This window comes from Mus caroli, chromosome 7, assembly GCF_900094665.2.
Source record: "Mus caroli chromosome 7, CAROLI_EIJ_v1.1, whole genome shotgun sequence".
NCBI classification, from domain to species: Eukaryota; Metazoa; Chordata; class Mammalia; order Rodentia; family Muridae; genus Mus; species Mus caroli.
The window spans coordinates 129,815,257-129,836,111 of record NC_034576.1 but is presented as its reverse complement, the minus strand read 5'-3'; the positions used below and the strand labels follow the sequence as shown (position 1 = coordinate 129,836,111).

At 48.0% G+C, this 20,855-nt stretch overlaps 1 protein-coding gene across 5 annotated transcripts in view; it reads right to left on the bottom strand.

The window, feature by feature from the left end:
- Setd1a (SET domain containing 1A, histone lysine methyltransferase) overlaps window positions 1-19,902 on the bottom strand; it is a 25,306-nt gene extending 5,404 nt beyond the window's left edge. The window contains exons 1-13 of one of the 5 annotated variants that reach the window (XM_029479133.1): window positions 19,204-19,902; window positions 18,273-18,437; window positions 17,942-18,037; window positions 15,824-16,094; window positions 12,565-12,686; window positions 12,110-12,339; window positions 10,553-11,462; window positions 9,617-10,408; window positions 9,005-9,181; window positions 8,725-8,812; window positions 7,917-8,074; window positions 7,702-7,789; window positions 4,576-4,893 (exon numbers count right to left, since the gene is read on the bottom strand). In XM_029479133.1, coding sequence (XP_029334993.1) covers window positions 4,576-4,893; window positions 7,702-7,789; window positions 7,917-8,074; window positions 8,725-8,812; window positions 9,005-9,181; window positions 9,617-10,408; window positions 10,553-11,462; window positions 12,110-12,339; window positions 12,565-12,686; window positions 15,824-16,094; window positions 17,942-18,037; window positions 18,273-18,422 — 3,400 coding nt within the window. In that variant the 5' untranslated portion in view covers window positions 18,423-18,437; window positions 19,204-19,902. Of the gene's footprint in view, window positions 1-4,575; window positions 4,894-7,701; window positions 7,790-7,916; window positions 8,075-8,724; window positions 8,813-9,004; window positions 9,182-9,616; window positions 10,409-10,552; window positions 11,463-12,109; window positions 12,340-12,564; window positions 12,687-15,823; window positions 16,095-17,941; window positions 18,038-18,272; window positions 18,679-18,765; window positions 18,978-19,037; window positions 19,163-19,203 lie in introns of those variants that run through there. The other 4 variants (XM_021167371.2, XM_021167370.1, XM_029479135.1 and 1 more) reach the window with 4 other exon arrangements.
- Window positions 19,903-20,855: the final 953 nt, after the last annotated feature.

Genomic DNA, 20,855 nt, shown 5'->3' with positions numbered 1-20,855 from the left:
TTTGTAGACCAGGCTGGCCTCGAACTCAGAAATCCGCCTGCCTCTGCCTCCCAAGTGCTGGGATTAAAGGCGTGCGCCACCACCGCCCGGCCCTTTTTTTTTTTTTTGTCCCCCCACTTTTCATTTACGATACACTTATGATACAGTTACCCCCAGGCAGCACAACTACTTTTCCCAGGAATTGCTCTCCTAAGTTGTCTCCTATGTTCTTAGAAACAAGGCCCTAGAAGTCAGTCCTCCCAGCTTCCCCTCCCTCAGGGCTGTCACAGAGAAGGTCTAAGGTAGGAGGAGGTGGGTAGTTTGGTGGATGTGAATACTATGCTGGAACTGAGAAACACAGGAAACCTATTTCCTGGGAAAGCAAAACCAAACCAAACTAGAAGACAAAAAGGAAGGCAAGACCAAGGAGTTTTTCTACTTGTCTCTTGCCTAAACTCCAAGTTAGGCATACCATATAAACATACCCATAACTACGAAACACTACACTCCTCACTGAGAGAAGCTCAGACTAGCCTGGAACTCACGGAAGCCCATAAGGAACCTGATGCTTCTGTAATGCTGGGATCACAGGTGTGTACCACCATACCCAGCTTTCCTGTCTGGTATTTAAACTGACTAAAATTGGCTGCTGTTGCCAGACATTCAACAGTCTGTCCGTCCGTCCATCCGTCCTTCCTTCCTTCTTTTCTTTTTTCCTTTGATATTTTCTTTAGTTACATTCAAATGTTATCCCTTTTCCTAGTTTCTCCTCCAAAAACCCCCTATCCCCTTGCCCCTCCTGACACTTTCCAGAGGAAAATGTGGACTATCTTTTTAAGCTTTTCACAGTATCCTGACACTAAGCCAGAAAGCCCAGTATACCCTACCCTTAGAAAAACCTAGCTATCAATATTACTTCTCTTCATCCCTTAACTGTTGCCTTCAGTCTAAACTATTCACCTGACATTTTATAATCCCAATGACCTGTAAGGTCCAAGACACTTCTATCTTACTGTCATTTCTCCCGTGGCTCTATAACATTGCCTAATTCTGGCTTTCTTTCCCACCCATCCATTCACCCACACATCCATCCATCCATCCAGTTAGTACTGAACCTCATGCATGCTATCACTGAGCTAGATTGCTGACCCTTTAAAATTTTTTTAGATACAGGGTCTTGCTAAATTGCCTAGATTAGCCCCAAATAGCCTCAAACTTGACATCCTCCTGCCCGACTTTCAGGCAGCTGGGACTATACCCCTGTGCTACCATACCTGGCTACTCCTATCTTTAGAAAAAAACAAAAAAAACAAAAAACTTTTCTGTAAATGGTTGCTCTCCCTGCCTATGAATCCCCTGAAATGAGAATTACAAATGGTTGTAAAATTCCATATGGGTGCTGGAAATGAACTTAAATCCTCTGCAAGAGTCGCTAGTGCTTTTAACCACTGAACCATAGCATCCCTTTCTTTTTGAAAAATAAACTGGAAAAATGGCTCAGCAGTTAAGAATGTTCTCTGGGGCTGGTGATATGGCTCAGTGGGTAAGAGCACCCGACTACTCTTCCGAAGGTCCAGAGTTCAAATCCCAGCAACCACATGGTGGCTCACAACCACCCCCCTCTTCTGGTGTGTCTGAAGACAGCTACAGTGTACTTACATATAATAAATAAATAAATCTTTAAAAAAAAAAAAAAAAAAAAGAATGTTCTCTGCTTTTACAGAGGACCCAGGTCAAGTTCCCAGCACATAACATGGTGATTTACAACTATATATAAATCTAGTTCCAGGGGATCTGACACCCTCATCTGGCCTATGCATGTGGTACATAGACACACATACAAACACTCACATAAACACATTTAAAAAAGGAAAAGGGGGCTGCGAAGATGGCTCAGTGGTTAAGAGCGCCGACTGCTCTTCCAAAGATCCCGAGTTCAAATCCCAGCAACCATATGGTGGCTCACAACCATCCGTAATAAAATCTGATGCCCTCTTCTGGAGTACCTGAGGACAGCTACAGTGTACTTCCATATAATAAATAAATAAATCTTTAAAAAAAAAAAAAAAAAAAAAGGAAAAGAAGCCAGGCGGGGGTGGCGCATGCCTTTAATCCTAGCACTTGGGAGGCAGAGGCAGGCGGATTTCTGAGTTCGAGGCCAGCCTGGTCTACAAAGTGAGTTCCAGGACAGCCGAGGCTATACAGAGAAACCCTGCCTCGGAAAAAAGGAAAGGAAAGGGGAAAGGGGAAAGGAAAGGTCCTGTCTCCTATGTATCTGAAGACTGCCTTTAACCGTGAGGCTGAGATTGACCCTGAGCTTGTGACCTTCCTGCCTTCACAACTACAATGGCTGGCTTTTACTAAAGTGGTGCTTTGCTTGGTATTCAAAACTCAGCCCTGCCTCACTTCACCCCTGCCCACCCTCTCTTATCCTGTCTTCTCCAGAGTCCGCAGCTGAGGTCACATCAATGTTCTCACCACTCTTGGGCAGACTCTTCCTCCCAAAGTCTCTGCTCTATAATCCCATTGCTAACATTTCTAACTGGAGGTTCAGAGACCTCCTTTCAACTCCAAGTCAACAATGCCCATAATCCTAGGCCACTTTACTCAAAGTCCTTTCCTGGCATGTAGTATTACCAAGTTATGTCTCTCTGACATTTTTGCCTCAAGTGCAGTTTTCAACTACCCATTTTGTTTTTGAGATAGGGTCTTTCACTAGGACATGATGCTCGGCCCCAGGGATCTGTTTCTACTTTTCCAAATCTGGGGTGACAAATGCAAGCCACCACAGCTTTATGTGGCGTTACTGATGAAACTCAAAGGCTCTCAAGCTTGTGTGACAAGCATTTTACCTGCTGGTCTATATCCCTACCCCAGACTTTATTTTGCTTATATCCTCTCTAATGCTACTCTTATACTTCCTTCCTCTTTTCCAGATCTCTCTTTCTGCCAGAATGGTCTTTTTGTTACAGATGTGGTCCCCCAAAATAGAAGGAGAACAATACCCTCTAAGTGGCCTTTTGTCGCCCAGAGACTCAGGAGTGAGTGCATGAGCTGTCACGAGAGGTCAACTCATCCCGTGGATGCTGGGAACTTTAATTACACTGAGGGACACCTTCCAGTAAGTCCCAGCTTCCCAGCCTGTATCCTTCCTGGCCTCACTAGAGTCTCCCTGCGACACTCTGGCTCCTCTCTCACGCCTGTTTTAATGCATCTTTCAAATCACTCTCATCTACTCATAGCTTCCTATGGCTCTCAAAGCAGAGACAACATTTCGTACATGAGGTCTGCATTTGCATAGGCTGGTCATCACTCACTCCTACAGTTCTGGCCACCTTCCACCCTAAGTTTTCAACCTACCAAGGGGTAAGCTTTCTTCCAAACCTTCTAACTTGCTGTTCTGGACATTATGTAGAGCCTCCTCCCTCACTGCTTTGGTTTTTTTTTTTTCTTTTTTTTCGAGACAGGGTTTCTCTGTATAGCTCTGGCTGTCCTGGAACTCACTTTGTAGACCAGGCTGGCCTCGAACTCAGAAATCCGCCTGCCTCTGCCTCCCGAGTGCTGGGATTAAAGGCGTGCGCCACCACGCCCGGCTACTGCTTTGTTATTAATATGCATTTATTGCTTAACTGGCCTTTCTCTCCCTATAGACCAAAAGCTTTGAGGATGAGAGCAGTGCCTGTCAGACACATCATCACATCTTCACACTGCTCCTGATACCAGTAGCAATGCTTGATAAACCCTACTGTATGAATAAATCGTCCCTACAGGAGGCCCATCATATGCATATATGATAACAAGAACTATAGAATGACAAGAGCTAGACAAGGGTACAAGAGCTCAGTCATGCATTAGTGTTACTCTGTGCCCATTTAACTGTTCCACATAGACATAGCACCCCAAGGCCATTCTCTAAGACACTGATAAACATGTATCTGCTTGTGGACGTTGTACATCGTGGTGCGGAGCCTAGTGCGCACCACGATGTACAACGTCCACAAGCAGCCAAACCTTCTAACTTGCTGTTCTGGACATTATGTAGAGCCTCCTCCCTCACTGCTTTGGTTTTTTTTTTTTTTCTTTTTTTTCGAGACAGGGTTTCTCTGTATAGCTCTGGCTGTCCTGGAACTCACTTTGTAGACCAGGCTGGCCTCGAACTCAGAAATCCGCCTGCCTCTGCCTCCCGAGTGCTGGGATTAAAGGCGTGCGCCACCACGCCCGGCTACTGCTTTGTTATTAATATGCATTTATTGCTTAACTGGCCTTTCTCTCCCTATAGACCAAAAGCTTTGAGGATGAGAGCAGTGCCTGTCAGACACATCATCACATCTTCACACTGCTCCTGATACCAGTAGCAATGCTTGATAAACCCTACTGTATGAATAAATCGTCCCTACAGGAGGCCCATCATATGCATATATGATAACAAGAACTATAGAATGACAAGAGCTAGACAAGGGTACAAGAGCTCAGTCATGCATTAGTGTTACTCTGTGCCCATTTAACTGTTCCACATAGACATAGCACCCCAAGGCCATTCTCTAAGACACTGATAAACATGTATCTTAGTCATGTCACCTGTCCCATGCCACCTACCTGCAGGCTGTGTGGGCGATGTCTCCTTTTCAGAGAGAGGCATGACAGGGGAATCTACAAGCCCATCTGTCTCAGGCTTCTCATCAGGAGCTGGAAGGGGCTCTGGAACTTCTCTGAGGGGTGAAGCTGAGGGAATGACTGCTGACTGTTCCTCTTCCTCAGAGGAGGACTCTGATGAGGAAGATGAGGAAGAGGAGGATGACGATGAGGAAGAGGAAGACGAGCTGCCACTCTCGGAGTCTGATGTGCTGCCATTTTCACCGTCTGAATCCGCATACAGAGAGCACTGGGAGGACGAGTCACTGTCCTCATCCTCACCTGGAAATCCACAAGGGGAGTCAGGAGTCAAGAGGAGGGAGCACTGACAAAGTCCTCTGGATGTGAGGCTCTAGGCCAGGTGCTGAAAGCTCAAGAAGTTAAGTAAGCAAGTGTGTGCTCAGAGTGACAGCATCAGAGTGAAGGAAGGAAAGCCCTGGGTGCTGCTGGAAGAACAAGTCGGGAAGGTCCCCGCCTAAATGCTGAACCCAAGAAGGAGATGTTCTACCACACAGAAATAGAGATGAAGGCCCGGTCTGCAGAAAGAGTTCCAGGACAGACAGATATAGGTAGACCTGGAGACTGGCAATCAGTTGGCCTAGACCAGTGAAGTTCTGTAGAAAATAGAATTCTGGAAAAAACAGTACATACCTTGAAAGGATGCCTTTAATCCTAGCACTCAGGAGGCAGAGGCAAGTGGACCTGTGATTTGAGATCATCCTGGTCTACACAGTAAGTTACAGGATATACAAGGTTACACAGAGAGACCCTGTCTTGAAAAACAAAATTAAGCCGGGTGTGGTGGCGCACGCCTTTAATCCCAGCACTCGGGAGGCAGAGGCAGGCGGATTTCTGAGTTCGAGGCCAGCCTGGTCTACAAAGTGAGTTCCAGGACAGCCCGGGCTACACAGAGAAACCCTGTCTCGAAAAACCAAAAAAAAAAAAAAAAGAAAAACAAAATTAAAAAAAAGAAAAATAAAGGCAAGTCCTGGTGATACATGTAAACCCAGAACTCTGGAGGTGGAGACAGGAGACTGGCCAGAGAGCATGCGCATCTGTATACCAAGTGAGGGGCAGCATGGGCTGCATGAGACTCTTCTTCAAAAACAAATAAAACAAAACAAAACAAGGGACCAGCAAGATGACTCAGTTAGGCAGCTGTTGCTAAACTGATGAGTTTGATCAATAAAACTTACAAGATGGAAGGATACACACACATGCATGGCATAGTCTCACAACATTATATACACACCGTACTTATGGGAGATCAGTTTTGGGTGAGAAAGCACTAAGAAATTCCAGAGAAGCATAATGCAAAAGGGCTATAATTCTAGCACTTGAAAGGCTAAGTAAGTCAATGAGGCAAGGGAGAGAGAAAGAGAGGAAGAGAAAAAGCAGATGTTATTGATGAATTCATAACGGAGTAAATAGAAGGGAATAGTGAGGGGAGGAACGGGAACATGGTGAGACTAAGCTGAAGAGAACATGTGTGCAGAGCCTGGACTGACTGACTATACAGATGTCCTGTAGGTCACTTTGGCAGAAAACAGGAGTGTAGAGAGAGAGAGTACATTTTAGAAAAGACAATTTTATTAGCAGTTTCGAAAATGAATTACAACAGAAGGAAGGAAATAGAGGCAGAAATCAGTCAAAACTGCATCAGAGGAGCTGGGGCTGCAGGTCAGTGGTAGAATGTTAGTCTAGCAAGGAGCCCTAGGTTTGATCCCTAGCACTGCATACACGTTTGCATGTTTGGCACGATGGCATGTTTGTAATTCTAGCACTGCTTAGGTAGAACGACTAAAAAAGGATTACAAAAGTAAAGCCCTCCTGGGCTAAAGACCCTGTCCCTAAGAACCGACATGAGAAAAGCAGACAGAAGAGCAAAGGTGACAAATTCATGTTGCAGGCACAGTTGATGGCAGGGGAGCCAAAGGACTAACAGGAGGGAACTGTTTTCATTCTTAGCAGAAAACCTGGCCCTTCGCTTCTCCACTGAGACCTCAAGATCATCACTGCTGTCATCCCTGGTCACTGCGAAAACAGTATTTCAGAGGAAAACAGTATTTCAGAGGAATTCCTTGATTGCTCTTTCCTCAGGTCTCGCATACCAGCAGAAGTTATTGCCCTATCTCATTGTCCCTAAAATGTAATCTGTCTGCAGTGACACAAAGGGACTTGTGTAACCTGTCTCTTGCCCTTCTTCTATCCTCTTCCAACAAGTTTTTTTTTTTTTTCTTCTTCGAGACAGGGTTTCTCCGTGTAGCCCTGGCTGTCGTCCTGGAACTCACTTTGTAGACCAGGCTGGCCTTGAACTCAGAAATCCACCTGCCTCTGCTGAGATTAAAGGTGCACCACCATGCCCGGCTTCCAACAAGTTCTTTAAAGCAGGGTTTTAATGTACATTTCTTCTAAAAAAAATTATTTCATTTATGCATATGCTTCAGTATATGTATATACACTGTATACATGTAGAATTTAAAAAAATGTGCTAGATCTCCTGGAAGTGAAGTTACAGGCAGTTGTGAGCCACCATGTAGGTTCTGGGAACCAAACTTGGGTCCTCTGTAAAAGCAGTTAGTGCTATTAAACACTGTGCTATCTCTTTCCAGGTCCTCAATACATACTTCTGAAGGAATGCAGATTACTAAACCATGTACAGTCTGTAGAAGCTAACAGACACACAACTGGAAGAGTGTCTGTTGATGGCAAGAGAAAGGAAGGGAAAAGGAGCAGACTGATGGCTGGGTCTTACAGGAAGAGCAGAGCTCTAAGACGAGACCATCTAGACTGACAGCTTCAAGGGGCAAGCGGAGAATGCACACCTTCCCCTCTAGGACCTGGGAGAGAAACAGACTTTGCAGGGCTATCTATCCACAGGGAGACCCGTTTAGAAGAGGGAGTATTCGGAATCAATGGAGTTCACGTTCTCAAGAGTCCCAGGATTCCCAAGGGCAATGGCTAACACAACTGTCATTGCAAAGGGCAAGAACGGCCAGAAGTCCAGCAGGAAAGTCATAGAAAAAGACAAACCAGATAGTATAATCCCTTTTTCCCCAACCTGAACTCTACTCAACTGCCTACACTCACCATCCGATGCCTCTGCTTCCTTCTTGGTGGCATCCACAGCTTCCTCCTGTTCTTCATCTTCCTCATCTTCATCATCATCATCCTCATCCTTAAGGAAAAAGACAAACTGAGACTAACAGGAAAATGACACTGAGTTCCATCTCAGTGAGAAGCTGGCTGTGCTAACAGGGACTCAGGAAAGGCTTCTGGCAGGCACCAGGTGCCTAGCATCTTACCTTCTCTGAGGAAGACTCCTGGGATGCCTCTTCCCCTTCACTGTCCAGAGTAAAGGATTTTCGGTGCTTGCCTTGGGTCTTGCCCCGTTCTTCATCTCGCTTCGGAGGCTTGGTCCCTGGACGTCCTGGTTCTCCAGCTTCCTTCTCTCGCTCAGGATCTGTAAGAGGAAGTCAGAGCAGTCACAGTTATCAGTAGTTCATGCTTGCCATCCTGGAGGCAAGGAACACTACTGCCTACTTTACTGACAGGCCACCCTTACTCAGTACAGAAACTGAAACACAATAACGTGCTATACAATTTGAACTACATCCCACACATTTTCTTTGATCATTTTCTAAGCTGGGCGAAAGAGGATGCCAATTTGTTTTATCTGGCCCAAGAAATAATATACGGCAGGGAGTTCTCCAGGGAAGCAGATCTGACTCAGTAGAGTCGCCTCATGTCCTATAAGCTACCACCAAAGCCCAGCTTCAGAAGACTAGGAAGACTGCACAAAAGAAGCATTAGGCAGCGAACCTAGAGAGATGATTCTTCAAGTTCTGATTCTAGACAGTGAAATTTTTACTTTGTAAAAAACACAAAAATACTTAAATCAGCCCAGCAGAGCTAAGAACCATAACTAAAATGCAAGGAGAAATCTCCCCGACCCTCTGATGTCTGTGGAATTCCTTTCGTTCACTTGCACTCTGCATCAAGGCTCCACTGGGTGCCTTGCCCTCAGAGATGCCCTCTTGCTTCCTCAGGTACCTTGCTTCCTATTACACTAAGAAGACCAATCCTTTCTCTTCTGCCTTATTTCCTACGTACCATCTTCATCTTCCTCAGCTGGAGTAGAGGGCCTGGGCCTCTTTTCCTCACTCGCCTCTGAAATTTCTGATGGCTCTTTCCGTTTTACCTGGCAGATGCAGACAGATAGGAGCAACTTAGAGCTCAGAGACAGAAGTGAGGAAAAGGGAGATAAAATTTAAAAACCCAAACAACCCACCTCAACCACCATCCTCCACAGCCCCACCCCACTCCCATACACCATTCCCCACCATTGGGAAGGGAGAGCCACCAGCTTTCCCACCACTGAATTCCTGGATACCTTGAATGAAGGCAACCGCAGGGCCCCTCGAAGCCCTGACCCAAAGGCAAAGGCCTCAATGCCTGTGATACCGCCACTCTTGGCCCAGTCTACGAGGGACAGCATGCCTGGCTCTTTGAGCTTCATCTTTTCTTTGTCCTCTTCCTTGGCTTGCTGTTTGGCTGCATTCTGGAATGGCTGCAAACAGTAGGGAGACTAAGCTAAAGAACCCTCCTGCCCAAGAACCAACAGTGCCCGAGCAACACCAATGCATTAACTTATTCTGCTCCCATTAGCTGCCTCTGGCAAATTAAAGCAGGTTCTCAAGTCTGGTAATTTAGGCCATCCACCCTTAGGAAATAGTTACTAATTTTTACCAGGCTACAAATGGTAGAACTAAAAACAAGCCCAGAAACATTTAAGCGTTCAGTCCACCGTAAAGCAGCAAAGAAGCCAGGACAGAGCTCTTCTGACCCAGGCCCATGCTTACCTTTTGCTCTGTCATAATTCCCCAGCCTGTAATTCCCATAGCCTTACTATCCATTTTACTTTCTCTTGTCCCTACTTTGAATTGGGCAACCTCTTTCAGCAAACAAACAAACACTGAACATACCCAGCACTAGACCTCCTCACCTTGGCCTTCTCTTCCTTGCTCTCCCACCACTGGTCAAAGGCTCCAAAGGCCACATTCTCGACCATCTTTCGATTGAGGTCTCGCTGCATAATGCTCTTCATCTCTTGGACAAGGGTAGCCAGCACACGACCCACTGTGCCTGCTGATGGTAGGACCTTGCTTTCTGCTATCTCTGCTTCCTCCCTATGAGGCATCCGCGCCTCCTCTCCCGAGACTGAGGAAGAGGGCAGGGGCTCGGCTGCCATAGGCAAGGGCAGGTGGTAGGCCTCCCGGGAGTACGCCCCACGTCCTTCTTGCCCTTGTGTGTACAGAGCATAGGGCAAGCCATAGGCTGCCTCTTGTGGAGGTGGAAAAGGGAGAAAGGCCTCGCCAAAAGCCCCGCCAGGAGGACCAGCTGAGGCTGCAGTCAATCCCTTGCCCTGCCGTAACTGGTGGAGCCGTGTTAACATCTGGGTCTGCATCTGGAAGGACATGGGCATCCCTCCCCACTGTGCCCCAAGTCGATCCATAAGTTCCAGGGAGTTCACAAAGTCATAGATGTGGGGTGGTGGTGGAGGAGGTGGCGGAGGGTACTCAGGGGGGGGTGGTCCATCTGGGTGGGGTGGGAGGAGGTAGGCAGGTTGGTGGGGAGGATAGCCAAGGGGAAGGGAAGCAAGGTAGGGAGGAGGAGGGGGAGGAGGGGGAGGTGGTGGCGGTGGCGGCTGCTGGGGGGGTGTTGGGGCTGGAGGTGGTGAGCCACCCCTGTCATCATCAGAGATCTCCATATCTTCTCCGGAAGAACATGGAGAAGCCTGTGGGGTATGGAGGAGAGTCACAGACAGCTCCTGCTAGAGCTCCCTGAGTTTGCCCTCACACTTGTCTTCATGTTTGAGCAACTTCCCTACCCCCTAAGCTTAAGCTTCCACCCCAGATGCTATGGCTGGCCCCAGGCTCACCTGGTTCTGTCCATTGGCCTTTGGTGACTCCCGGGCAGCCCCTGGCTCTCCACTCCCTGTAGGTGCTACATCTTCAAAATTAGCTGGTGCAGGAGGGGGTGTACAGGGCCCATGACCTGCCCCAGAAGGCACCTCACCCCCTGCATCTCTAGCCCCAGGGCCTGCACTGCTGTTCTCTTCCTCTTCCTCTGTGTCAGAAGCCAAGAAAGAAAACTTGGAGCGTTGTTCCTTCAGCAGCATTTCAATACGGGAATCCAAACTGCTGTGCTGAGCAAAGGGCACACTCTCGTTGGTGGTCTCTGGGGCTGGGGAGCCAGAGCGTGCAGGGGAAGCTGGGCGTGGGGGAGTCCGGGCTTCTTCTCTCTCAGGGCTGGGTGCCCCACCACCACCACCACCGCCGCCGCCACCACCACCACCACTACCACCACTACCACTACCACCACTACCACCACCACCAGGTTCTGGAGGTTCTGGAGGTGGGGCCTCTGAGGCAGGAGGCCGGTAGTCTTGGTCAGTGGATCGGTTGGGCTCAGGGGCCAAATAGGAGGTATAGGAAGGTGGGAAGCGCTCAGCCGTATTTTCGGCAAATGAAGCCCCAGAAGGGTCCTCTCTAGTTGCCCGGCGAGGTGGATAGGAAGTATGGCGCTGGTAACGATTCCAGCTTTCATAATATGCTGGGTAGCTAGAGTCAGAACCACGGAACTGAGAGGCTGAGGAAGAAGATGACGACGAGGAGGAGGATGACGAGGAGGAGGAAGATGAGGAGGAGGAGGCTGCAGTAGCTGCAGCAGTTGCTGAGGTGGCAGTAGCGGTGGTTGCAGGGGCTGAAGATGTAGAGAAATGGCGGCGAGAAAAAGAATCTTGATAGCTGTTCTCTGACCGCCGGGGTTTGAAGGAGGTTGAAGTGGTGCTGAAGAAGAACCCAGGAGTTAGCTAGGCTCCTACCTATGTGACCAAACCTGACTGGTTCTGTTCTCATACTCAAAGTTACTCTGGGCCTAGATTTGATCCCAACACCCACATGGTGGCTGAGAACCACTTTCACCCCAGCTCTAGGTGATCCACTGCATGGGTACAAGGAACACTTTGTGTTCAGAGACATCCACTTTGGCAAAACCTTCAGACTCATAAACATCTTAAAAGAGGGGCTGGAGAGATGGCTCAGCAACTAAGAATACAGTCTGCTCTTGCACAAGGCTCAGATTCAATCCTCAATCCCCACATGTAACATCACTGTAAATACAGATACAAGACATTTGTCCCCTGCTAGCTTGCTTGGGTGCTGCATGCCTGTGATACACAGCATACATACATACAGGTAGGTAGGCAGGAGCATGCACATGAGTGTGCACATACACACAAAACTCAAAACAGGTTTCTCAACTTGTTTCTACTAGGTCCCATACTAGTATCCCTGAAAACACCCATTTGTCAGTTGAAACCAAAGACTAAGATAAATAGCTTCCAATTCCTTCTCACGGACACTTGGAGCTTGTTCTTTCCAGCCGCAGCTCCCAGAATCAAATGGCTAAGGCCAAGAGAAGTGGTTTTCCATACCTGCTGGAGTAGGCTGAGTCCTGAGAGTAGGGGGTGCTACCCCGAGATGTGTAGGGGGTTCCTTGGGAGGACTGAGGGGTGAACTGGCCAAAGGAAGATGGAGTATCTTGTCGACTGCTGGAGAAATTTGTATCTTGGGAGCAGGGAGTGCCATTGCCAGGGGTGCCCCCCACAGTAGTGCCTGCTGGATAGGCAGCTGTGTCAGAGGAAGACCGTCGGCGGGCTTCAGTCTAAAGAAAAAGTGAGTCAAGGAAAAAAGATCAGGCATGATTTAAAACTGTCTACTGCCCCAATCCGAGATTGCAGCTCTTTGTATCTGAAGACACCTAGGCATGTTTCCTTAGTTCTTCCTATACTTAATAGGGGAACTTCAGGGTCTTCCCAAATGGCTCTTGCTTTGCTGACCAGGTAACGAGTACATGTGCCTAACACAGCGGCAGCTACAAGCTTCTCACCGTCTCAGTGGCTGCACCAGAACCCTGGAACTTCTCACTCAAGGCCTTGCCCCCAGTGGGCACAGTCTGAGGAGTGTAAGAGCCATTGACAATCAATTCATAGTACTTCATTCGTTGCTGGCCTAGATGGAGAGAAATGAGAATCAACAGTCAGAAGGAAACACAACCGCTCTGATTTGGTCGTTTTGTTTCTTCTTCAGGTCTCAAGTCTCCTACAATCTCTCTCTTTTTTTTTTTTTGGTTTTTGAGACAGGGTTTCTCTGTATAGCCCTGGCTGTCCGGGAACTCACTTTGTAGACCAGGTTGACCTCGAACTCAGAAATCCGCCTGCCTCTGCCTCCCGAGTGCTGTGATTAAAGGCGTGTGCTGTCTATACTCTTTCTATTTTTACTGACTGGTTAAGACAAAGGCTGGTCTCATACTAAGGAGGAAAGCGCACCCTGAGTTCCTGACACTGTTGTCCCTACTCTTCCATGTTCAGGAATTACAGACATTTATCACCACACTGCTCTTTTGCAGATTTATGAAGTAAAACCGGGTTCATCTCCAACTATTAAACACATATCCCATTAATATCAGGAGGCAGTAGTGCTTGGCCTGGCATGTAAAAGGCCCTGGTTCAACATAACCATGATAAACTCATGGTTCACACATACACCACCTAGAGTATTTCATAAACTTCAAGAAAAGTAGGATTCTAACTACAAGTGTCAATCCGGCCCGCGAGGGGATTTTATTTGCCTTGAACAATGACTTTTAAACTCTTGGAAGGGGTTGAGCGGTGAGAGGATTTGGTGAGTAAAGTGCCTGCCACCAAATTTGACACTGTAAGTTTGCTCTCTGGGACCCACACGGAGAAAGGAAAGAACAACCCCCTTTGTTGCCCTCTAACCTTCACATGCGGCCACACACGAAGAATGTACATCATACACATATAACAAATAAATATGAGAAAAAACTGTGAGAAGAATGTAGCATTTAAAAATGAAGTGTTGCCAAGGTCAGCAGCATATGCCTGTACTCCTCATACTTGGGAGACTGAGGCAAGGCAAGGGTCCAATTCAACAGGAGCCACAATGAGCATAGGTCACCACAGACAGACAGAAAGACTGACTCAAGCCGGGCGTGGTGGCGCACGCCTTTAATCCCAGCACTTGGGAGGCAGAAACAGGCAGATTTCTGAGTTCAAGGCCAGCCTGGTCTACAAAGTGAGGTCCAGGACAGCCAGGGCTATACAGAGAAACCCTATCTTGAAAAACCAAAAAAAGAAAAAGAAAGACTGACTTAAAAACACAAAACAGGAACTGGAGAGTTGCCCAGTTGGTAAAGTGCCTTCTTGGTATGCATAAAGTCCTAGGCTTCATCCCCAGGACCACATAAACCAAGCACAGTGACATAAGTCAATGATTCAGGATGAAGGTGGATTAGAAGTCAAGGTCGGGCTGGTGAGATGGCTCAGTGGGTAAGAGCACCCGACTGCTCTTCTGAAGGTCCGGAGTTCAAATCCCAGCAACCACATGGTGGCTCACAACCATCTGTAACAAGATCTGACTCCCTCTTCTGGAGTGTCTGAAGACAGCTACAGTGTACTTACATATAATAAANAAANAAATCTTAAAAAAAAAAAAAAAGAAGTCAAGGTCATCTTTGGCTATAAATGAAGATTAGGACAACAACATGAGACCCTGTCTCCAAAGAACCAAAACAAGGGGTTGGAAAGATGGCTCAGCAATTAAGACCATTTTGTGCTCTTGGAAAGAACCACCAACATGGTTGTCTATAACTATCCCAACGCCAATTCCAGGGAGCCAACAAATACCCTCTTCTAGTCTCTGTGGCATACACATACATGTGCATACATTTACACAAACACACATACACAGAAGCAAAAGCAAATCTTTAAAAGTAAAGTAAAACACCAAGAATAAAGCCTGGGACCAGGTGCAGAACACAAGGGCAGACTAAGTTATAGAGTGAGACCTATAAAAGAAACAAAAACATTAAAAACAGAACCAACAATTAAAACATTTTAATTCTAGCATTCAAGACAGCAGAGGCAGGTGGATCTCAGTGAGTTCAAGGCCAGCCAAAGCTATTTAGTGAGATTCTGTTTCAAAAATACATAAAAACTATAAGATTACATACAAAAGTCTTAAGTTGAATTTGGAAACACTGGTCTTCGCTCCCATTTGTAAACATCAGTTAACAACCTCTTCCCTTAGATGGCACTGTACTAGTTTGACATCTCTCCCCTGTAATTCCTTAGAAGCAGTTCAAATCTGCTCCATTTTTCTTTATTTTTATTTGTGTGCACACACAAAGGCCACAGGAGGACACTGAGTATCTCCCATTGTTGCACTCTCTCACTCCTTTGGGAGAGGGTCTCACTGGAACTGAAGTTTGCCAATTTGTACCCTGGCTAGTCAGTGAGACTCTGGGACCTGTCTTCTCCCCACAAAACCAAGTTATAGGCATACACAACCATATCTAGAATGTGTGAGCGATGGAGATTCAGACTCAGGCCTTCATATTTGTATAGTATGTACTGTTACCAACTAAGAGTTATCTCGTGGTTCCTTTTTGTTTTTTGAGAAAGTTCTCACTATGCAGCACTAGTTGACCTGGAATCATCTCTGTAGTCAGGCTAGCCTCAAAGTCCTCCTGCCTCTGCCTCCCAAGCACAAGGATGATAGGCATGTGCCACAATGCGACTCTGCCTAATTCATCTTTATCTTCACACATCTGTGGTTTTGGCAGGCCATGACCTAAAACTCTAGTTCTTTAATTTCCTGAAGTTTCAATCTTAGCATATGTGCTACTGAAGAAAGCACAAAGTATGTATAAGTTTAAAACAACCAACAAACAAAAAAGAAAAACCCTCCGTGAGCTGGAGAGATGACTCAGCAGTTAAGTGGTCTGGTAGCTCTTCCGGAAAACCGGAGTTCAGTTCCCAGCACCCACATGGTGGCTCCCAACCCTTAAACCAGTTCCAGGGGAACCTGACGCCTTCTTTTGACTTCCATGAGCGTCAGACGTACATGCTGTACACAGGTATATATATATCCAGGCAAAACAGACACACAAACAAAAATATATAAATGAATCTCTAAAACTTAAAACCTATTAAGTTCTAAAACAGACCTGACTTCAGGAATTTTGGTAATCATGACCCTGATTACTTGGCTGAGCCCAATTAAGTATCAGCATATATAATCCCTGTTAGAAACCAACTTTAGGCAACATGCAGGAGAGTCCTCACCTTTGATATCAAGCTGGGCATGAATGATATTGCCCATGACAGAGGTGAGGTGGAGGTTTTTGACAGTTTCCTTGGCCCCCCGCGTGCTGGTGAAGAGCACACGGGCTAGGCCCAGGTGCTTTCGAGTGCGGGGATGAAGAAGGATCTCCACTTCTTCCACCTCACCATATTTCCGGCACATATCCTTCAGGAAGGTTTCCCTCACATTGTCATTGAGCCTCGCAAAAGTTACTTCCTTCAGTGGAATCTGTCCAATATAGAACTCATCCAGCTGTGGAGAGACAAGAATTGGTCTCGGGCTTCCATAGTGAGCAGTTTCCTTACCATTTGGGAAACTTGAAAGACATCTATGAGGTTAAGACGAATCTAGGACAGAGACGTCAGGGGCTCCTGAGAGGCACATTAGCAGTGACCTGTTCGTCAAGCCCTCTTATGACATTGACTTACAACAACTGGGAAGAACACACACACAAAACAAGAATTAACATACACAGGACAAAGTGATAGAAGAAAGTAATCTAGTTCAGGGCTATAGACTAGCATAAGCTAGTTACTAGAAACAGAAAAACAGGAAAAGTTCCCATTCAGAAAAGAGACAAGACAGAGCCGAGTGTGCCCTGCACTCTTACAATGCTAGCACATGGGAGGCTGAAGCACAGGATTCTCAGTTCAAGGCCAGCTGCTACCTAGGGAGTACTTGTTTCAAAAAAAAAAAAAAAGATAAGCCAGATATAAATATGAATACAACACAGTGGTAGCAAAGATGTAGAGACAGGGTATTGGGGAGCCAAAAAAAGGATCCTTCATACACAGAAAAATCAGGAAAAGATTCACAAAGATGCTATCATTCTTTCTGGATTCTGTAGATGCTTAAAGTTTACAAAAATGACAGACTTCCAAGACATGAAATTTATCCATCTTGATATTTTCTAAACACTGAAAAGTGTCTGGTGGAATATTACAGGGATATGGTGTCAAAGAGGTGATAAGGCCTGCCCAGATCAATAACCACACATGTCAATGCTTCAAAACAGACTTAGGATGCCAGCAAGATGGCTCAGTAGGTACAGACACTTGTCACCAAGCCTGACAACCTTGAGTTTGACCCCTAGAACCCATGGTGAAAACCAATTCCCACAAGTTGTGCTCTAACTTCTACATGTGCACAATGGCATGAAAGCTTGTTTATGAATGTACACACATGAAAAATAATATAATAAAAAAGAAAAACAGACTTGGAAAACAAAATTAAAATAAGAACATTAAAACCAGTGACAAATAACAGCAAGATGGAGCCTAAAACTGAGGAGAGCTGCAGAAAACGAGCACCATCGGACTCTGTGTGAAGAACATGACCATGGGAACCTCAAGATTAAGAAGAAAGGAAAGAGCTACTGGGTGACTCGAGGCTTCCAGTGTGGGTACCCAAGTATCTGGTATTGCCATTCATCAGTCAAGACAAAGTGAGGAGAGCAGGACTCAGGGAAGAAAGATGATGTGTTAGTGTCTCAGTAGATGCTGTCGGGAAGGAGGCATGAGACATAAACATTCAGACAGAAGAGCTTTCAGTTAAGCTGCTCAAGAAAGTGGGGCTCCAGAAGGGTGAAGGCACTGCACAACTTAATTTACCAATAATCAGTAAAAGAAAACAAAAACAAAAACAAAATTAGGAGGAGACAAAGAACTACCAATTTTCGAGACAGTCCGAAGTTTGAAGAATATCTTATTACAGTAGGGAAGCAAGCTGCTCGTACAGACAGGACAGAGGAGCACACATAAAGACAGCAAGAACACACGACTCCAAGTGCTGCAGTGGTCTTAACAGCATCCTTAATTGCTGAATAACTTGGCTATCCCACTGTCACAAGGCTTCAGAATACCCACCCATACCTCATCCTTCCAGACATCAATACCCCTGTCACCAGATATATACTAGAGTCACCTCAGCTATACAAGTATACCTTCTGTCCAAAACATCTCAGTCTCACAGACACAAAAAGCAATGAGATCTGGCTCCTCACAGTTCCTTCGGAATAAACACTTTGGTAGGCTATGTGAAGCCCAGGGTCCTTGACACTCTCCAAGGACCAACATGCAGGGAGACCAGCAGGCACTCACCTTAAACTTAGGAACCGGGAGGGAAAAGTCTCTGTTTTTGGACCTGACATGACAGCGGGGGTCCTGGAGGTCTTCCACGGGGGTATACTTTGAGTCCTAACAAAGAAAGCAGAAAGAGATGAAACCAGGCTGAAAATTCACCAGCCTACTGACTCTATAAAGCCCATGTAGAAGAAGCCAGCATACATACAGAAGAGCTGGGAGAGCGTGCTCATTCTCAAAAAACCAAACTACAGGTATAGGAAGTCTGGGTGTCAAATACTGCACAGGGGGAAGCGGGGAGGGGAGATTGGAGGTTCAAATAAGTCAAGAAAGGCTCGAGGGCACTCACACTGACACTGAAGTGGACTCCGTCATAGCGGTACACCTTCTGAGAAGGCCTGCGCAAAGCAGGGTCCAAAGCAGGATCCACTATGAGCTTGTAGTTCCGCCACTGGAAGCTCGGGGCTTTCTGCCCGTCTCCCCCACCTTCCTGGTCCATCTTTGCTCATTTACACTGTCAGGAAAAGAGGGATACAGAATGGGAGTCCACGACTTAGGCCTGACTCCCTTGCTGTCCCCTTAATGTCTAGCCCCGTTTCCAGGGTCTCACATCAGTCCAGTCCCCGACACCTCAGCATGACCCGTGGCTCCCTCAGATCTTGCCCTGAGGAGCCGGGCTCACTACCGCACTCCATTCCCCTCCATCCCCAATTCTAGCCTCGGGGCCCAGGCCCATCTCGCGCCCCCTTACCTTCCCGCTCTCCCCAGCGCGCCCCACTTGGCCTCCACGCAAGACCCCTCCCCCGTCCCCTCGTAGGCCCCGCCCCCTCCCGCCTCCTCACCGGCCAGCGGCCCGGGCCGAGCCCCGCTCCCGCTCCCACACAGCCGCTCGCGTCCCCGCGCCCCGATCCTCCGAACCAGAGGTGGCACCTCTTCGGGGCGTTGGAAACACCGCGAGACCGAGCCTGAGACCCAGCTTCGGTCCCTGAATCCAGGCGGGGGGGTGGGGGGAGGTAACGCGCGCCGCTGCCCTCTCCTCCCGCCCGGGCGCGTTCGGTGTCGTCCACCCCCCCCACACCCCGTCGGCGCGCACGCGCGCCGGGGCCCTACTCACCCGCTCGTGGCGAGCGGCTCACCCTCCCCCCACCGCGCGCAGCACCTCAGCGGCGTGAGGCGGCGGCGGCGGCGGCGGCAGCGCGAGACCCGGCCCCGCAGCGGTGGCGGCGGCGGCGCCCCCCCACCACCACCTCCCCGGCGCGCGCACCAAACACCACCGCCACCTGCGCGAGGCCCAGCGGGCACAGCGTCTGCATCCGCACTTTCGCTACAAGGACTGCGGAGCGATCCACGGGGCCGAGGGTAGCGGCCTTGCCTCGGCCGGCGCCCTGCGAGGCTCGGGAGTTGTAGCCCAGGGAGCCTGAAGATGGGCCGCATTCCCCGGAGAGTGGACCGCACCACCCTTATCCAGCTGCTCCGGCCTTGGGGTTCCTGGCGAATCGGCGGCGACGAAAGCTGCGACGAGCCCCTGAGGGAAGGGGGCGGAGCGAGGGGGAGGACGCCAGCCAGAGCTCGGGAGATTTGAGTGGCGCGTCCAACGACGCAGATTCGCGAGGCGGGCGGGGCGAATGAGTGGACAGGATGCGCGCTCCTCGGCTCCTCTTCCCTGCCCCTTCCTTGCGCAGCCCGAATGCCTATGAGGCTGCAGTGCAGATTCGCCACCGTCCTGGGCTTTGGCCGTCACCTCTTCTCACCTGCTGTAGAGCCACGAAAATGACGCCTGGCTCGCCAAGCCCTGTTGGCAGAGTCGACCTCTAGTCCTGGATTTTTTTTTTTCAGTAGAACGACTCAAGGAACAGCACACTTCCTACTTAGTGCGAAATGGTTACAAGGAAGAAGTCGTCTCGGCGTTTCCTGAAAAATTTCAGACAAGAAAAGCTGCCCAAATAATCCTAAGGAGTTCGGTAGCGAATCTGCCGATCCAGTTGTGGGAGGGGCTAATGAGAGAGGCGTGGCCAGGCGTGCGGAGCCCGGCGTAACGGGCTGCTTCCCTTAGAATCCACCAAAACCGGGGAGGGGTGGGAGGTGGAAAAATACAACCAGGAGGGGTGACTCAGGCGCTTTGCCTACCGACGCACAGAATGAAATGATCGGTTCCTTCCCGCTTTTCTATTCGGGCTCCTGTTGTTTTTCAGACAGCATGACATCGAACTTGCTATATAACGGAGGATGGCCTCGAACTCCAGATCCTTTTTGCCTCTATTTCCTGAGTACCGGAATTACAGGTGTGCACACCATAACCGGTTTATAGCATGCTAGGAGATCTAACTCAGGGCTTTCTGCGTGTTAGGCCAGTACACTAGTTACACCTCCCTTGGGCTAGTTTTAAAATGTTCCTTCTGACCCGGGCAGTGGTGGTACACGCCTTTAATCCCAGCACTTGGGAGGCAGAGGCAGGCGGATTTCTGAGTTGGAGGCCAGCCTGGTCTACAGAGTGAGTTCCAGGACAGCCAGAGCTACACAGAGAAACCATGTCTTGGGAGAAAAAAAATGTTCAGTGGTTAAAATCAGGGTTCTGTTGGGCTTAAAAAAGAGACATAAAGACCCTTAAGTAGATCCTATAAAAAGTAAAGGTCTGAATGTAACCCGGTTATTCTTGAGCAGTCTTTAGGCAAGGGCTACCTATGCTCATAGGATCCCACTGCGAAACTTAAGGACAGACCTCATTCAAGCTTCACTTGGGAACCCAAAGCTGAGATCGTCCCAAGGTTCAACACCCTTTTTTTTTTTTTTTTAAGATTTATTTATTATATATAAGTACACTGCAGCTGTCTTCAGACACTCCAGAAGAGGGCGCCAGATCTCGTTACGGATGGTTGTGAGCCACCATGTGGTTGGGATTTGAACTCCGGACCTTCGGAAGAGCAGTCGGGTG